The sequence below is a fragment of the Symphodus melops genome, assembly GCF_947650265.1.
Source record: "Symphodus melops genome assembly, chromosome: 2".
NCBI classification, from domain to species: Eukaryota; Metazoa; Chordata; class Actinopteri; order Labriformes; family Labridae; genus Symphodus; species Symphodus melops.
The window spans coordinates 21,132,700-21,151,115 of NC_136692.1; the positions used below are offsets into that span (position 1 = coordinate 21,132,700).

Below are 18,416 nucleotides of genomic sequence, written 5' to 3' on the forward strand. Positions count from 1 at the left end.
GTGCAGTTGGATGACATGTCTGGAGGAGTATCAGTGAAAGCCTCCACACACGCACAACAACAGAACAATCTGGAAAGTTAAGAGAGTTTAAAAATCTATAAGTGCATCGTGCTCGTCGTCCTGGGAGTCTCTGTGGGGAGGATAAGTTTGGAGTCAGCGGTAGAGCATGTTGTGCCGTCACCACCCTTCCTCCTCCTGAGCAGGCCGCGTCCAGAGAGCAGCTAGCCGGCCATCTCTCTTCACCCTCCGCAGGTCAAAACTCTCCAGCCCGCTGCTCCCTCTTTACTTTACTGTCTGCAATTAAATACTGAAGTGATGCTGTTTCACTTGTCAGTGTGTAGTCCCATCATGATTGTTGTCAATCACCGCCACCGAGCGCTGCGTTCACAGGGTCTCCTCAAGATGGCGTCCCCCGCTTCACTTCACAGTCAACAGCACCCCCTGCAGGCCGCCGGCAGAACTACAGGGGATCCCACAGCTCACCTTGAACGCAGGCAGGACCTGAACCAGGATTACCCCACAGGACAGGAATAGTACAGGCTGAAAGGCTGAGGCTTAAGTCTGCTCAAAGCATCCCTATGTGTTTATTGTTTGAAGTCAAGTGCCAACGTGCAAGTCAGAAGACGGTTTAATTAACCTGGGGACAGGTGTATTACTTGTAAATGTCTCAGCCACTTTTAGACCATCTAGACAGACCACATCTAAAAATCTAATGCGATTTAAAGAGTATTAAGTATGACTAATTGTCCAAACTTGTCTGATTTGGATGGAACTATATGCTTAACACAAAGCATTCAGATGTCAATAATTAACTCAATAAGAAACTAAGTATAATTTCACAATATGAAATAATTCTCTGTGTCAATGATCTTTATTTAAATTATTTATAGTTTGTCTTTTATATGTGGAACTCATTTTTATTGAGTAAATGTGCACATCAAATGTTGAAGGACCAGGCCCGTCACCATCAGTATATATACATGTTACTTTTTGTACATGCAATATGTGTTGTGTGATTTCTAGTTCTTGTTTACGTCGTGCAGTATTGTGTAAATAATGTAATGGTGGGCTGCTGCATGGAAGCCTATATTGTAAAATGTGTCTTACTTGTTGAATGTTCTGTGAAAATAAAGGGGATTCATCTCTCAACGCTGTCTGTGAACAAATGAGCTAATTATTTAACAAATGTTGTTGCATATGTCTTTCAGTATATGACATAAGGAAGAGAATAATTTACAAAGCACACTTTTTTTGTTTTAACATTCAACATAATAATACCTGTCACTGAGCACTTGAAGTCACCTTCAATCACTGACGTGCTTAGCAATGTTGCTTTGAAGTCAAGAAGCAAGGATCAAAATGAGATTAGATACACAGTTTGGGAAAAGTTAAAAAGAGCAACACATTAAGACAAGATGTCAAAGCCATCCAGTGGTTGGTATGGTCTTGCTTGTAACATGTATTGCAGTTATGTATTGACCACAGTTGAGGTTTGAGTGTTTAAACTGCAAAACAGTGCACTACAGAGCACCCATTTCATCATCACAGATTTATCAAAATGTGATTCCAAGGACTGAGATCATTTCATTTGTCTTAGCTGTAAGCTTTTACCAAAGCTAGCTAAAATGTATTAAGTCATTTTGGTTTAAACTTTAACTTTGTAAATCAAATAAATCAGGATATCGATTATTTAAGTAATGACTTGACATTAAAGAAAACTTCCTGAACATGATTAAGATCCAGTGTTTTTATAACGCAGTCTCTGCTGCTGTAAATTAAACTTTTTTTTTTATCGTTTAATTAACAGATGTATGAAGCATGGGTTGTAATTATTTAGTTGTTTTTCACTTAGATTTTACCATCCAACCTTAAAAAATGAAATCCCCTTTGGCATATCCCTTCTTATTAATGAATGCTTTACTTTTTTCATGATCAAAAAACTATTACGCTACAAGATAATATCTTCTTTTCTGCTGGCATTCAATAACAAGTTACTACACCTGGCACCTTTTAAAGGCTTTACAGATACAGATTAAGTCAAGTTTATTTCTAGCACATTTAAAGTGCTTCACATAACATAACAAAAGCATCATGACTGGGAGCTATAGTGATGGCTTAAAATCTGCAGTAACACAGTTTTGGTTATCAATGACATTCCTTTCTGTGAAAAAATGTATCATGATGAATTGTGTTTGATAAAGAGGACTTTTTAGAGTTTAGAGTGATTAATCATGCAGCCTCAGTCCTGCCACAGCTTTATTATGATTACCTAGATGGACTATGGTTACACATCAAAGAATAGAAAAGGAAATTATTGAAATGAGCTCAAATATGCCATGAACAAGTGTTTAAACCTACAGTAGTAAGTAGAAGGCAGAAAACATTGTTAGGAGCAGTGATTATTATTTCCTGTGCAATTTATTATATTTTGTGACTGTAAAATGTCATCTCTGGCAGAATGTTTTTGTATTAGGGTTAGGGTACTGCATTGTACTGTGTTTGTATTTGGTCTTTGACAATAGTGTTAAAATGGGGGAACCAAAAAAGCACCATGACAAAGGACAAAAGAGTCTCTAAAATAAGCCATTTAAAATTCACTAAAACAACCACAATACAAATCTGCTAGCCTTTAAGATGTTAAAAAAAATAAACATGAAGAAAAAACATGAAGAAAAAAATAAACCATTAAGAAAAAACATAAAGAAAAAATAATTTGAGCAAGAAACATTTGATATGACAACCACTGATGAACACTTAAAGGCAGAGGCAAGAGCAGGATAGAAAGATATGTGACGAGGTGTGTTTCTCTCTCTCAAGTCGTCAGGCAGACCTTTCCAGAAACCAAGACAACAGCGGCCATAACATTACATGAAAGCTGTTTTCCGCTTCGCTCTGTTAAATGTCCAGACAGTCAAATTTCACCTCATCATCAGTCGGGTTGTGACTTAGTGACTTGTGTGTAACAGCATCTCCATCTGTAAGAAAGAGAACTCAGGACTGAAGCTGTGTCTGTGGCTCTCTGCAGGTTTTTCTGTCCTACACTGATCTGTTTACCACACTGACTGGCATAATTACATATCATCTCTTATCTGTCTGTTCATTTGTGCTGCTTCATTGGGGGAATGGTTACCTGGAATACATACATTGTAACCTCAGATTTATGGATTCAGTCTTCCTTTTATGCATAAAACAAACAGAGATTATCACAGTGTGTATTCCACTGGTTGGGATTAAATACTTCATAAATCCAGACATGGCTAGTTTAGACTGAAAACAAACTTTGATATGTTTGATCAGACAGTCATGTCATTTTGAACATCAAAACATCTTACTGTCCTTGTATTTATTTATCATTTAATTTTGCTTGTGTACACTGTTGTTTCCAAAATCGGTGTTCTATGGACACTATGGGCCTATCATTACTCACAATCATAGGCCTTGATATCAGTGGTTATTAAATGGTTATGTTGTATTGTAAATGACCAAAATAACAAAGTTCATAGTTGTATAGCTCAATGCAATGCAATCGTTGCATCAAGACACCCAGCAACGATAAACCACAAAGACAACGAACAAATCAGTGCTTTTAAAAAAAATCTATTCCTTTATTTTTCTTAGCAGTTTGAATTGACTTTTTATATTAAAATATTTTTAGATGAAACGGAACAAGACATACTAATCTCCTATCAACTTGCAGAAGTTTGTTGGGCCAGCCCTCAGCTCGGCCCGGGACGTGAGGCCTGCAGGCCCTCATTCAGTCCTGCAGACAAAATCATTTACACCCAGAGTCAGACTAACTGAGGGCGGGGCAGAGTACACTTCGGTGCAATTTGTTTCAAACTAATTAATAAACAGATGCTGAAATTTTAAATAACATGTGATGCGTGGCTAGTGCAAAATAAACAAGTGTAAAAAGTGAGCAGGGCCTGCAGAGGATACCCTGCATGCCCCGAGAACGAGGCGACAAAATAATATCACGTGATCCAAAATGGGCAGTCCTCTGACGGTGCTGAAAAAAGCCATTTTCTGGCGCTGCTGCAAATTCTGTCCAAGTCCAAATAATTTACCTGGATCCTCGCAGGGAGGAGAGGGACTCTTTTATGTCTAATCAGGTAGGAACGAAGCATCAGTGATTGTTCTTTACCGGGCTGATCGGCCCGCTTGTTTGCTGAGGCGCACACAAAGTGCACGGTGTCACATTTTGAGTCTCTCTTGTTCGCCTCCTCATACAACCCTGTCAGTGAATTTAAGATGGCTGCTTTGTGTACCAGTGTGATTTTCTGTGCCCCTGCACCCCCCCCTCACTGATGGGGATCTATGTGGATGGATTCGGTTCTGGTGGCCGGTCGGAGCAGCGGAGCTCCGGGGAAAAGCAAACGCTCTTTGTTGCCCCGCTGCTGGTCGAGGAGCGAAGCTGATGCACAAGATGAGGCCACACAGGGGCGATTCAATAGTCTGCTGCTGTGTGCCAGAACACAGCTTGCACTTAGCAGCTCGACTCTTGCTTTCCACACGTTATTTACCGCTACAACATGAGGGTCAATTTGTTTTGATTTACCACCGTTGCTCCGAGTTGTGGTCTCTGTCTGTTGTCCCAAGGACGAGCTGCAGACATTGTCTGAGGAGGCACTGTCTCTGATTTACCATATGGGATGGAGCTGTTAGTATCACAATATTTAGATATGTGCCCTTCTGTGTAACAAGAACCTCTTGTGTTTACCCCTGCAGATCAGTCCAGATGGATAAAATGCAGCCCAACCGGATTAAAATCACAGATCTGAATCCACATCTCACATGTCCACTGTGCGCTGGGTACTTAATTGATGCCACAACCATCGTAGAGTGCCTGCACTCCTGTAAGTCCCTCAAGTGAAAGCATCAGCTCACATGCATGCAGTGTTTCTGTTAACCCAGGTATAGCATTAGTATAGACCTTACAACAGTTTGCATATTCAGCAGAGCTCCCACTCATGTTGTGGTTGTAGGGAGGCGAGCGTGGTGTCATGAATCATATTCTGACCTGCAGGCCGGTGATGTATCCATTGACCTTTTGAGTGCCATCAAGAAAAGAAAATCTGATCAATTAAAACTTGTTATATCTGTTTTACACTTAGTGATGTGGTTACCATGTTTCCCTTCCAAATAATGATAGTGATGCCTGAGCTTGAACATCAGGCCATGTATGTATCATTTAGAGTTGTTTGTTTTGCACAGTACAGTGTCCTTTCTGTGTCTGCAGGAGAAACAGATTTTTAACACAAAACTCCTTTTAGGGATTGCAGCTTTAATGTTAAATCAGTTATTCTTCATAGCTCTTAATCAGTAGTTTCCTGTCTTATACATCAAATGTTTCAAACTTGTTTGTTTCACATTTTAAAGAATTGAAATTTGAATTTCCGTAAGGGTAAGTCAGTGCTGCAGCATTTTAGCATTAATCTTTGTCCTTTTTCTCTTAAGTTTGTAAAACTTGCATCGTTGCCTTCCTGGAGACAAATAAGTTCTGCCCTCGATGTGACGTCCAGGTTCACAAGACATGTCCACAGCTCAGTATAAGGTCAGTTTTTATGCTTTTTTTTTTTTTTTTTTTTCAAGATATATTTTTAAGACAGCATTGGAGTGAGTTTGATCAAGATCACAAATGTCTTTCTTTTCTAGAGCTGACAAAACTCTACAAGATATTGTATATAAGCTTGTTCCGGGGTTATTCAAAGGTGAGGATGTGTTTTTACGTTTCTGTTTTTGTCATCATTTTCCATGCATCGTTGCATTTCCACCAATTCACACCTATGTTTTGACTGCTGCACTCAGATGAAATGAAACGGAGGCGGGACTTCTACGCAGAGAATCGTGTGCTGGAACCAGGGGAAGTGGTGGAGACGTTCAATATAGCAGAGGATGAAATCATCAGTCTGTCCATACAGTTCTACGAGAGGAACAAGTGAGTCAATCATTTTTTGCGAGAAACAAAAAAAAAAAAAAAAAGCATCAGTGAGGATTTTTCATGTTGGGTCTAGTTACTGAAGAGTTGCTGCTGAGGCTCGTGTGGAAACAATGAGATGTAACCATAAGGTCAAAATCAAAACGATAAACGAGAACATGGTGGATTCATTTTCAAGCCCTTTTCAAATTATTTTGCTATCATTTCTTTATTGATGCAGGTCTGAAAATATTTACAGTGACTCATTTGAGCATCCTGAAATAATCCCTTTTATGTGCCTATAATTTGGGACTGTTGTGCTGTCTTCACTTGGTGCATTGAACTGAGTAACTAAAGTTAACAATACAGATTGTCCTCACTGATCCCTCCATTCAGCCACCAGTTAGCAAAGTCCCTCATCGTGACACTGTTGGCCTTTGTGCCACACCAAAGACATTTCACTGTCTCTTGTGTCTGTTTATACTATTAATGCAAATCACTAAAGAGGCTCATTTGTTTTTTGGCTCTGAGCTTAACGATTGGATTCATTTTGATTCCCTAAACACAGACAACTTTGAGTTGTGAGTGAACCCTTCATGTTTACTGAATAGAACAGTTGAGCTATTTACTTGTTAAACAACATTTCTGAAATTATTAGTGCATTTTGTTTACCACTCTGTTAGGGACTGTCAGAGATTTTTTAATATGAATACCTTTGCACCTTTATAAGGCTGTCAGCTGGGGCGGCTGCGGCTCTGTGGTCGTCTCTTCATGGGAATGTCGGGGGTTTGATCCCCAGCTCCTGCAGTTGCATGTTGAATTGTACAAGACAGTGAACCCTAAATTATTCCCGCTGCTATGTCAGCAGCTTGTAGATGTGTTTGAATGGACTGGTGCTGTTGAGCAGTCAGGCACTTTATGTAGCAGCCTCCGCAGAGCTCGACCAATGGTATCAGCCGATAGCCTATCCAGTGACTATCCTTATCAGCTATGTTTTGTCGTGCCGATACCGAGTATCATTGTATTACACTGGCAGTTCTCTTTCACCAGCAGAGTGTGCTATATGGATAACTACAGGTATCACTCTCCAGAGTGTCAAGTGGTGATGCAGGTACAAGCAAAGTTTCTCTCTAGTTGAGTGAGCGTCTTGTCTTCATGATATAACTTTCCCACAAGTGTTTGGTGACTACATGAGGGATCAAAGTAAAAAAAAGTGTATATTGGCTGATATATCGGTATCAGATTTTTTTTTTCTACCTCCAATATCGGAGTCAGCCCACATCAGCCGGGCCCTAGTTATCAGTATGGATGTGACGTGTTGTGAAAAAAAGTCCTTTGAGTGTCAGAAGTCTGGAATAGTGCTGTAAATTTCCGATTCTATTTCCCATTTATAGTAAGGGAATTTTATCATTATATTTGGCTGATCTGGGAATAAATTCCTTCCCAATAGATTTCTTCACAAACATGTTCATAAAGGCGTCTCAAAAACGTATAAAAACATTTAAATCCAACTCCCGTAGGAAAATCCATGAGCGGCTCAAAGTCAGGGTACCTGGAATAGTACCTTATTGGTGAAAAATAAGTAACTCTGGTTCACAAGCTTTAACTGTATTGAGAAAGGTGTTGAATGTATCTAGGCATGCACAAATGGTACAGCATACAAGAACTGTATCAATGAGGATGTAGAGCAGAGGTTCCCAAACATTTCAGCGTTGCACCACCAAAATAACTGTGCAAGAGACCGGGGACCCCAACTGTCCTTATTTTAGTGTTTTGTTGTAAGCTCTCATGGATTTCCCTCCAGGAGTTGGATTGAAATATTTTTATACAGTATGTGTTATAAAACACCTTTATGAACACGTTTGTCAAGAAATCTATTGGTAAGGAATTTATTCCCAGATGTTTGCAATATTCCCTTACTATTAACTTCTACATCTGGTGTAGAATGACTAATATAAAAGTAAGTCTCATTTTAACAGTCAATAAGTTGTTCAGTTAAAAAGAGCGAGTAAGAACTGTTTAAACCCTCAAGAAGGGTCCTCTCATATCTAGCACATTTCTCTGGACATTTTCCTGTGTTTGTGGTTTGAATGTTTTTTGTTTTTTTTAACCCTTTTTTTTGTATTTCATGTTTTTCTTTCAGAAATAATGAGATGCAGCGTGCAGAGATGGAAGGAGACAAGGTAGAAGCTGATCTGACAAATAGGAATAATACAGCAGTATTTAAGCCTACACACTTCATGTTTTCATGTGATTTTCTGCTTCTCATCCTGGTTTCTCCTGTCTTCTCAGTCCAATGGTAAACGCTTCCTCCAGTGCCCAGCAGCCATGTCGGTCATGCACCTTGCAAAGTTCCTCCGAAGCAAGATGGATATTCCCAACACTTATCGGGTAAATGGACACTCAGTCTGTTTTTTTGTTCTCTGTTAAAACTTCAGGTTCAAGGCAGAGTAGTAAACGGTTTTAATTCTTAGTAACCTTGCCACAACAGAGGTTGCATCATATCAGGTTTCATGAACTTTGATATGTGAGCCGTCACTTGTTGCGTTTCATACACAAAACTCCTGGAAATTTCGTTTTCATGTTCAGCTGCATTTATGAACTCAAATTACTTTTTACTGCCACTGTGAAGAAATATTTCTGCATGAAGTAGGAACGGGCTGATCTGTAAATGCAGTCGTTAATATCGTGGAAAATGTACTGCTAGCAACAAAGGTTATGATGTTTATTCCCCGGGATTAGAGGGCAACGGGCATGATCTTCATGCATGTCATAAGGCTTTTTCATACTCTTTTCTGCTTGCCACTATGTATCAGTCGAGCTCATCAGTTGAGCATTGATATAGAGGTGTGAATTGTCATGAAAAAGAATCTTTGGCTTAGACTCGTTCACCATACACTTGTCAACAGGTAAGTCAGGAAGATTTGAGTGGCAGCCTGTCCTTTACATTTCAGAGGTGCATGTGTGGAAAAAGCCACTCTGCAACATGACAACTACAATGGTCAGAAGAGGCCTCATCACAAGTGGCCAAACTTAAGGGGCATTGATGGAAAACTCCCAAATCTTAAAGCTGCTGTAATGTTTCATATTAATTTACTTGGATCAGATAACGTGTCATGTGAAGGGATCACTTCTTGGGGTGGATGGGATTTATCTCTAATGTTATGTGAGGATCAACAGAATTTACATGTTGACATTTGATAACGAAGTGTGTAAATGACATGACACTGTGTCGCATAAGCCTAGCCTCCAGGCTGTTGATCCTAACTGAATTCATAAATAAGCTTGAAACAAATCTTTAAAATGAGACGGCTGCCACAGTATTCTTTCAAATGGATGATCTGATTCATTCACAGGCAATCCTGCCTATTCACTGTTCATACAGCTGAAGTAAACACAACTCAGTGGTGGTCATTCCTGGCTCGCTTAGACCTGGTTGAGTTGAATCCTATATTAGCATACATCAGTTCTGCTGGTCACAACTGTTTTTTGCACTGTGTTAAAGGTGGAAGTGCTGTATGGAGACGAGCCATTGAAGGACTACTACACACTAATGGATATTGCCTACTTTTACGAGTGGAGACGGGTGAGTGACTGCTTTAATACAGTTTACTGTTGACCACAAAAACTAACCTTACAGTGATGATTACTGTTGTTTGCTGTAATTAGCATAGCTTGACTCATTGATGTTGCATTAAATTTGATACATTAATATTTCTTATGTTTGCCGTAAAGATCAGTAGGAAAAACAGACGCACCTGTTTCTTCTACATTTCCACATATTACTATAAACAGATCTCGTAAATAATTTGACATTACTGCTTACATATTTCTCTCGCACCTTTTATTTTACAACATCAGTAACAGGTTGCTAACCGTTAGTGTAATCTACTGCTATGAACATTTACATGGATGGATCCTCTGTGAGTGAATCCAACAGTAGTAGTAGTTTTATTTTTTCCCTGGTTTTCATGAATACTGCCCATTTTTAAATCCCTGGTAAATGCAGACACAGTAGATGCACAAAATAATACAATGTTGTTGTTTTTATGGACACACTTCGCTCTCTGAGATGATGAAACTGCTGTCCTGAAATGAACCTTATGATACCCAACTCATGACTTCTTTCTTTAGCCTCACGAAACAGAAACAACTTTGATAGTTTTTAAAAGAAAATAGAGATAGGACAGTAGACCAGAAAGGAGTCACAGGTCGTACCTGGGCCGCTGCCATAGAGGACCCAGCCTCCACACATGGGATGCACGCACCAATCAGTATTCCACCGGCGCCCCAACTTTAATAACCTTGTTGTATAATTAGTATAATGACAATAAAGGCATTCTGTTCTATTCTAATAGTTTTAATAAATTCTATTCAAGGATAAGACTTTGACTTTTAACAAATGAAAGCCAAACATCTAATTACTCTCAAACTTCTCCATCTCACCGTCTCAGCCCTCAGCCCTAACACTTTCACTTCAACTGAAAATTTAATGCTCAAAAAAAAACTGACCACAGACATACACTTTTCTAAAGAGGGCCCTGTCTTTACGTACTTGTGGTTTGAGCAAACATTATTATAACGGTTTAGGTGACCTGCTTTTAGTGCACAGTTGTGACCGTGGGCTGAAAATTACAAAAGCTAAAGTAAGGTTAGTTTTCTGAGGGCCGTGTTGCACGTGTAAATTAAAGATCTGGCAACATTTTGTCACATCAATTCATGATGTAATATACTGTCTACAAACATGAATTGACAAGTGTCTTGCTGAACATTTTTTACTTGAAATGTACACTTAAACTTTTATCTGAACATTTTTACCAGATATTGACAATATTTAAAACATCCCGTCTGTGTGTGTGTTCCTCTGTGCAGACCGGACCCATCCCTTTGCAGTATCTGGTCAAACCCAACAGAAAGCGCAGGAGGCTTTCTCAGTCTGCTGCCCAGGGACACTCCGACGGCGTCAACACAAGCCCCACGTCAGAGAGCGACTCCCAGAGCGACAAGGTCCACAGTCCTGCTGCAGCCCAGCCCCCCAGAGCCTCCTCACAGTCCAGCCCTGCGTCACACAACCCCTCTTCTGCCATCCAAAGCTCCAACGGTCCCACTGTGCCCAACAACACTCAGCGACACACACTGGCCTCTAAACAGGCCGCCAACACTCGGAAGGTGACTGTCAATGGCACAAGCTCTGGGGCCGCTAAAGAGGAGGTGAGGGGAGGCGACAAAAGCGGTTTGCCTCCAACAACCTAACTTGCGTGCTGGGCAGCGGGGAGGACAGTGTTTGAATTGCTCCCTTTATTATTTCTTTCTACAGCGCAAACGGACGAGCTCTGCATGTCCTCCTTCTGGACAAACAGGAGGCGGATTACTGTCATCACCTTTCAGCAGGAAAGACTGAAAGTGTAGCCAAATAGACACTTGTATGTATGTGCGTGTGTGTGCGTGTGTTTGCGTGTGCGTTTATGTGTGTTAGACTAGAACAGTGCACACATACAAACTGTACAGGATGTATCAAATGTGAGCATGTGTGCATACATATGTATAAACTTATCTTTTATACAAGATATTGTAATCGTTTTGTATTGTATATGCAGTGGGTCTGTTTCATTTCATAGCTCCAACAGCAACATTATGCTCAGTCTAAAGCTCAGACAAGAAGCTGAAAGGCGTTGCAGTGTACATCACTGCAGGAGGTCCATGTTAAAAGAAGCTCATCCTTGTCTTTGAACAGTAATGTTTATAACTGCTGTATAAGTGTCCAGTATATCCAAGCCCTCATCAGGTAAAACAGGTACATTACATATAATTATTCATGCACTTTGTTAATGGTCAGATCACAAAATCCCAAACCATGAAGTATTTTTCAACCGGAGGCGGATTTACATGTTCAGATTTCGAAGCACTACCCCGCTCACAAGCAGACGTTTGTCAACAGAACACGTTCTGTCTCTTGTGGCAGTCGAAGAAGTCAAAAGGGATTTGGATATTTGGCCATGTATGTTGTAGTCCCATCAAGTTCAACATTCCTTTTGTTTCTTTTCAACAAGCAATGCTACTTTTTTTTTTATCAGCCATATGTGCATGTTTTAGGTCAATAAAATGTTTACTTACTAGGTTTTTCTGCCCTGAGTGTGCTATTTATGATCCCCTGACTTTAGGAGCAGCGCTTTACAAGCTCCCTGTTACTTCTCACTGGAAGAAGGTCAACTACAACACAGCTTCTTCTTCCATATGCAGTCATCACATTGTCAATCTACATGTGGTTGTAAAGCTAACAAAAGAGAATCAAAAGTCGGCGCTTTTGTTATTTGCAATTGTTTAAGACACTGGAGAGACAACATGACACAAGCCAATAGAAATACTAAAAAATGTTTTCCCATATTACAGATTTCATGATGCAGACGTAAAAGAAGCAAAGCTATAGATGTAAGCTAGCCTCAGAATATGTGAGAGAGCATATCAAGTGTTTCTTATAGAATAACTCCTGATAAGTATTGCTGATGAATTGATCATTTTAGATGCATCTTTCGCAATTAATTGTACAACATTGAGGTGTACATCCGTAAAGAAAGGTGCATGCAATAGTCTCTTTATTAAATTGATGATTAGGTTATAGGTCTGAAGCTGAGAGTACTTTATTTATTGTTTGAAATAAAGTGAGGACCTCCTTGTAGATCTAAGGTAAAGGACATCAGTTTAACCACATAAAGGAACTCATAGTGTATAGAAAAAATAACAGTTAATGAGGAGGGTAAAAAAAATGTCATAAGACATTACTTTTTACTTTTTACTTTTTACTCGTCAACTGAGCTGTCCAGTGCCCTTATTCACAAACATTTGGAGAGTCCCCTATCAAAGAGCTCTTAACCTCTAGTTTAAAATCCCAAGCAAGGAGTCTTTGCTTCAGAGAGATTTAGGAACATTTTTAGAACAAGGAATGGACAAACACTTTCATCTAAGTGAGGAGGCGTGGTTGACCCCAATGCTAATGCTAGGTAGAGTCATATATAGACTCTCGTCAGGCATTGTGTAAATATAAACACTTGTTTATGATCACATGTTTGATCATTTATAAGTCGTAATAGTTAAAAGTATAAAGCCGACAGCAAGATGTTTGAAATCACACATCCACCTGTGCAGCAGCTTCTTCTTCACCTGCTGACCGTGAAGAGTCTTAATTAGTGATTGGATGATCGCATGTAAGAGTTAAAGAAACAACATACGTCTCACTTTGCACTGAGAAAAGTCAGAGATGGATTGAAATGGCTCCACGAGTTAGTTGTGTCCGTTGTACCCAACTATTCTTCATGTCGTGTTCAAAGAACATTTCTCCATTCTCCTCAGCTTGAGAAACTTTTAAGTCTGTTAGAAGTCCTCCTCACTACTCCTATCAGTTTTATACCTTAGGAGCTCTTTCAAGGGATAAGACACTTTGTTAATAACTTTTATCTTTACAAGAGTCTAGTCTGAACTTTGAGGGGAAATTCTAAGTAAACGTCCTGATTCAAAGAATTTTCTTAGAAATGTGTCACTCTGAGCAACATTTTTTTAAAGTGAAAAATGAGAAATTCGAAAATGCAGCAGTGTTCTCATTATCACTGTGACTACTGGGAGACACAGCAGAGAATTAACGAAGGTGCACCAAAAGAGACAAAATAGCATTAGATATGAGATTGCGATAGATAGATAGATAGATAGATAGATAGATAGATAGATAGATAGATAGATAGATAGATAGATAGATAGATAGATAGATAGATAGATAGATAGCCCTCATAGATAGATAGCCCTCATCGTAACCTTACAGGCTGTACATGATATGAGTATTATCCTGTTGTAAGTGTTTAAGAAAAATTGTTTGTACAGTTCAAACTTGGAAAAGAATACTCCACACATCAGGGGTGAAGCCTGCTCTTTTGGATAAAAGTTTATGAATTCAACCTTATTAACTGAGGATATTCTGTCAGCAAAAAAAACCAAACTCCAAACAATTAAAAAAAAAACTGTTTAAAATGTTACCTACATCACAAAGGGAAGTTTTGTCTGTCAAAGTCCTGAAAATTCTATACTTCATTTTCACTTTGAACTGCAGCTGTTAAACAATCTTGCAGTTGACTCCACCTGCAGTAGATGAACCACTGGGAACGTCACCACCAAACTTTTATTTTCACATTCTAGACATGGCAAGAAGAGGCAGCCACATACAATGGCTTTCCCTTTCTACCCACGGAGTCATTTAAGTTAACACATGATAAGCACTTTTCCTGTCAGAGCATGTCTTCTTGCTGTTATTTCTCTAAAGTTTGACGAAAGCTTTTGTGACTCATACGTTTTCACAAGTATGTTTGCCATGACTTGAATGATTTACAGTCATCCAAATATAAACCCACACAAATGGATCTGAAATACACAATTATTTTAAATAATGACTGTGAGGAGTTATACTGTGGAGGAGTTATACTGTATACTAGCTTCTCCAGGGAGAGGGGTCCTTAGATTGGGGCAGCTGTGGCTCAGTTGGTAGAGTCGTCGTCCCTCAATTGGAAGGTCGAGGGTTCGATCCCCAGCTCCTGTGAGCAATGTGTCCTTGGGCAAGACACTCAACCCCAAATCGCTCCTGCGTCTGGGGCGTATGAATGTGCGTGAATGGAATTAATTATCACATAACCAGCCATCATTGTGAATGTGTAGGTGTGATCTGTGTAAAAGCGCTTTGAGTAGTCGTAGTTGACTAGAAAAGTGCTATACAAGCTCAAGTCCATTTAGATTAGTAGTGTCATCTGTGTGAATAAGGACACTGGCAAGGTTTCTCATATTTTTTAGTTTGCATGGCTGAGGTAGTTTGGTACCTTTAGATGTTCTGTAGCTTCAGCAGCGCTCTGGTTGCTGCACTCCCCCCCCTCCCCCCCAATGAGATCAAAACTTAGCCTTGCAAAGGGCATGAAAAAAGACCATGAAATGTGTATGTCAAAGTGATCTCAATTCTACCTCTGAGCCCTATCCCTAGCCCTGTTGTGGCCCATTCTTTGTAAGGAGGCGGGTGTTTCCTTCTAACATAAAACATTTTTTTTTTACAGATTCTAGATTGTTTATTTTATCAAAGACATGATTGTCTTTTCGTGCAACTGTGGCTATGTTTCACGATACCATGCCTTAGTTTGCAAAAATGTGTAATTAGTCATCTACCACGTTGCTCTGGAAAAAAAAAAAGAAGTTAATTGGAGGGTAAGAGGACTACAAGTCCTCGATCCAAAAAAGGTCATCCAATCAACTGCAGGAGAGCTCACACTGCAGGGGTCAAACCAAGTGCTAAAGCTAAATCAGCCTAACGTCACGTTAAATTTAAGGATGTGTTCCATTATAGCCCCGCTCAGATTTTAGGATCCACTATGTGTGACACAGTGTGCTTAGTAATACTAAAACACATGACAAACAGATACAATCTAAAGAGACATGTCAGGGTCAACAAGCTATACTCCCTGACAGTACACAGTATCAGGATGAACGTGTCACACTTTCAATACTGATAAGCAAAATATGAAAAACCTGATAACATAAGAGCATGTGATTCATTTAAAGGCATTTCTTTCAATGCCTTAGGTAAATTGTGATAACTTAAGATATCTCTATCTGGGCATCCATGATTTGTAATATTGTCCTTTAGTAAAAGTGTCAGTCTCTGTAAAGTCTGTACTTTGCCTGCTCTTTCACCAGATGGCCCTGCTCGATCAGTTATTGAGTTAAAAGTTTGTTAATCAAAAACGTTTCTCAGGATTCTTGCAAACCATGAAGTCAACTTAACTCACAACTCATTATTACAGTCGTTTATTTAGTTCATTAAACAAAAACAGTATCACATGTAACTGAAAGACTACAGACTGTCACATCATAAAACTTTGGCTTTGAAAGATTTCTGCTTTATGGATGAGATTGGCAAACACTGCAGTGTTACACCTCCCCACTGATTCTGTCGTACAAAATATATACAGTACACACTTCAAAGTACAGAAGCTGTTCACAGTGGGGTTTTTCTGTAAAGCCATCTTCATGGCTTTACAACAAAAATTGTCATAAATACAGTACATGATGTCCCATCTTTTTTCATTGGATTCAGAACCATTTTTACCCTTCCCTATACAGTCAGTAACCCGTGATCAAACAACAATATCGAACTACACAAAAAGGAGGGACAACGAAAGAGCATGTTTTCTGTGGCAACTATCTTCCCTTTCAGGGAAGAAACACAGACAAGACACAAGATTCAAACACTTATGGGTTGAACTGTTTCCATGTTTACAAAATGTGTGGATTCAAGAGCAGCATAAAAGTGCAATTCAAAGTTTCCTTCTCAAGAGTCAGTGTGTTCATGCAGTGCTGCAGACACGATGAAGTCCTGCTTGTGCGTTCCATCGCAGTAAGGTGGGTTGTTGGTGTACTTGCAGCCACACAGCCAAACGGTGGAGTCCTTTTCAGGAACGAAGCGCAGTGGGGACAGGCCGTGGGCTTTGGTTTTGTGCGCTCCGTCACAAAAGGGCTAAAAAAGAAAAGAAAAACGTGAGAGGATACAGGATGTGTTTTGCAGAAAGGAGTAATGATAGTTTTACCTGTTTTTTGCTGTGTCCACATGTGCACCACGAGTACCGTTTTCCACCAACCAGCTCGACTTTGAATGGCTTCTTACAGGGGATCACAGGACTCGTGGAGAGCTTGATGAAAGGGGCAGAAAAATGTTTTTATTGTATTTCTCAAGCAAGTAGTAACACTTGATGATAAAAATAATCCTCTGCAGAGGGTTGTTTACCCTGTTATGTACTAAATCACTTCATGGGTAATGGTCAGAGTTTAATTATCACAATATTGTTGAACAATATAGTAAGCCTTCATAAATGTCGTATCAGTTACAGACTGGGCTTTGTTTTGGTTGAATCAGTTATGGTGAAATGGAACAACCTCAGACTGATCACACTATTGGTTCTAGTTTTAAAAAGGTCAACCTGCCCTTGTGTATTCAGCTTTCATCTGTTTCGAAATCTTTCGGTCCACAGTTTTGTTTTGAGCGTTTCTTGATGTGGTCATCCACCAGCTCCTTATTTTTCAACAGTCGAAGCTTCATGTCGAGCATGCTCAGGTGTATCCACACTGTAAGTCAGAGGTCAGAATCAGTCTGTCGTTTAAAGCTGGAGCTTTTATATTCTCCAGTAAGTGGCACTATTACTTTAGTTTCTTTACAGATAAATTTGAGGTGTTTATTATCATGACTGTTTTATGTGCACGAAATCTACTCAAAGGAAAGATAAATAAGTGTAAACTAAAGACACAGAGCCAGTTCTTCCAGCATGCTTTTTAAAAAGTACTTACTTTGTAAAAAGTACTTTGTGATTTCCTGTTTGCCCTTGGCCTACATGTATCACTGAACAATAATGCATTTTGTTTTCGAGAATAACTTTTGAGAGACAAGTTAAAAGAGCAGCCACCTCACAAATGTTAACTTAGCCTACAACTAGTTTTAGTATGTGATCAATAGAAAAGCCACAGGCATAATGCAATAACTCTACACACCTTTGAAGATGCCAAAGCTGTTATCCAATGTTGTCCCAAGGTCAGACTAATCCATCTGTGGTCTAATTTGGTCAACAACATGTTCATGTCTCCAATGACAGCTACTTTAACTTGTATATGAATTCAGCTGAGGTTAACTGCTGCGACAGCCGCGCACATGTGCACAATAGTATATTAAATAACGGATCCGTAGTTAGACCACAATGTCATTTAGACTGAGAATAAAATCAGCAATAACAGAAGAGTGGGCATATATCTAAAAGCAAACAGCTTCTTCTTCTTCTCTCGCTTTATTGGCGGATCGTAAACGATTTACAGGTGCATACCGCCACCTACTGTACAAGACTGTGTAACATCATGTCATTATTTACAGGTAGTCATGTTTTGTGCAGCTTGTAAACACAACATTCAACAACTTTTTTTTTTTTTTTTTACAGTCTACATAATTTTTTTTTTTACTCCTGTACTGTGTTTTTGAGCAACGATAACCGAATTTCGCCCTGGGATTAATAAAGTATTTCTGATTCTGATCCAGAATGACAGAAAGTCATTCCTAACCATAGGTTGTGAATTTAAATAGCCTAACATCTCCCTCTTTTTTCCTCCTCTCAAGTTTCTTGCCACTCCCTCCTTCATTGATTTTGCTTCTGTATTCAGCTTTTCCATAGGCCTATATTAACTTGTTTTGAAGCAGATTTCGCCATCCTGTCTGCAACTTCATTAACCATGACCTCAGAATGGGTCAGGTACACACACACACACACACACACACACACACATATACACACACACACATATATATATATACACACACTCTCTAAACAAGTCTGCTCTGTGACACAAGAGGTCATGTCCTTACATTGTGTTGATTACACAAAATGTATGGGCTTTTTAAAAATCAATTGTTTTTGACAGTGTACAATAAAACAGTCACAAA

The 18,416-nt window shown here is 39.4% G+C and overlaps 2 protein-coding genes across 2 annotated transcripts; one reads left to right on the forward strand and one right to left on the reverse strand.

Moving 5' to 3' along the window:
• Positions 1-3,888: 3,888 nt before the first annotated feature.
• Positions 3,889-12,035, forward strand: LOC306820107 (polycomb complex protein BMI-1-A-like). Its single transcript, XM_079337799.1, has 9 exons — positions 3,889-4,112; positions 4,729-4,856; positions 5,458-5,554; positions 5,656-5,711; positions 5,809-5,938; positions 8,061-8,100; positions 8,210-8,308; positions 9,423-9,503; positions 10,790-12,035. The coding sequence occupies exons 2-9, from the start codon at positions 4,739-4,741 to the stop codon at positions 11,168-11,170; spliced, it is 1,002 nt and encodes a 333-aa protein (XP_079193925.1). The 5' UTR covers positions 3,889-4,112; positions 4,729-4,738; the 3' UTR covers positions 11,171-12,035.
• Positions 12,036-15,729: 3,694 nt separating this feature from the next.
• LOC306820561 (uncharacterized protein) lies at positions 15,730-17,781 on the reverse strand. Its single transcript, XM_079338442.1, has 3 exons — positions 17,480-17,781; positions 16,525-16,626; positions 15,730-16,454 (listed from the first exon to the last, which is right to left on the reverse strand). The coding sequence occupies exons 1-3, from the start codon at positions 17,564-17,566 to the stop codon at positions 16,269-16,271; spliced, it is 375 nt and encodes a 124-aa protein (XP_079194568.1). The 5' UTR covers positions 17,567-17,781; the 3' UTR covers positions 15,730-16,268.
• Between the last annotated feature and the right edge of the window lie 635 nt (positions 17,782-18,416).

Coding starts and splice junctions, on each gene's coding strand:
- LOC306820561 (XM_079338442.1), bottom strand. CDS start 17,566: ATGAACATGTTGTTGACCAAATTAGACCACAGATGGATTAGTCTGACC. Junction 16,627..17,479: donor CAGCTTTGGCATCTTCAAAG/GTGTGTAGAGTT, acceptor CCTTTCATCAAG/CTCTCCACGAGTCCTGTGAT. Junction 16,455..16,524: donor GTGGACACAGCAAAAAACAG/GTAAAACTATCA, acceptor TTTCTTTTTTAG/CCCTTTTGTGACGGAGCGCA.
- LOC306820107 (XM_079337799.1), top strand. CDS start 4,739: ATGGATAAAATGCAGCCCAACCGGATTAAAATCACAGATCTGAATCCA. Junction 8,101..8,209: donor CAGAGATGGAAGGAGACAAG/GTAGAAGCTGAT, acceptor CTGTCTTCTCAG/TCCAATGGTAAACGCTTCCT. Junction 9,504..10,789: donor ACTTTTACGAGTGGAGACGG/GTGAGTGACTGC, acceptor TCCTCTGTGCAG/ACCGGACCCATCCCTTTGCA.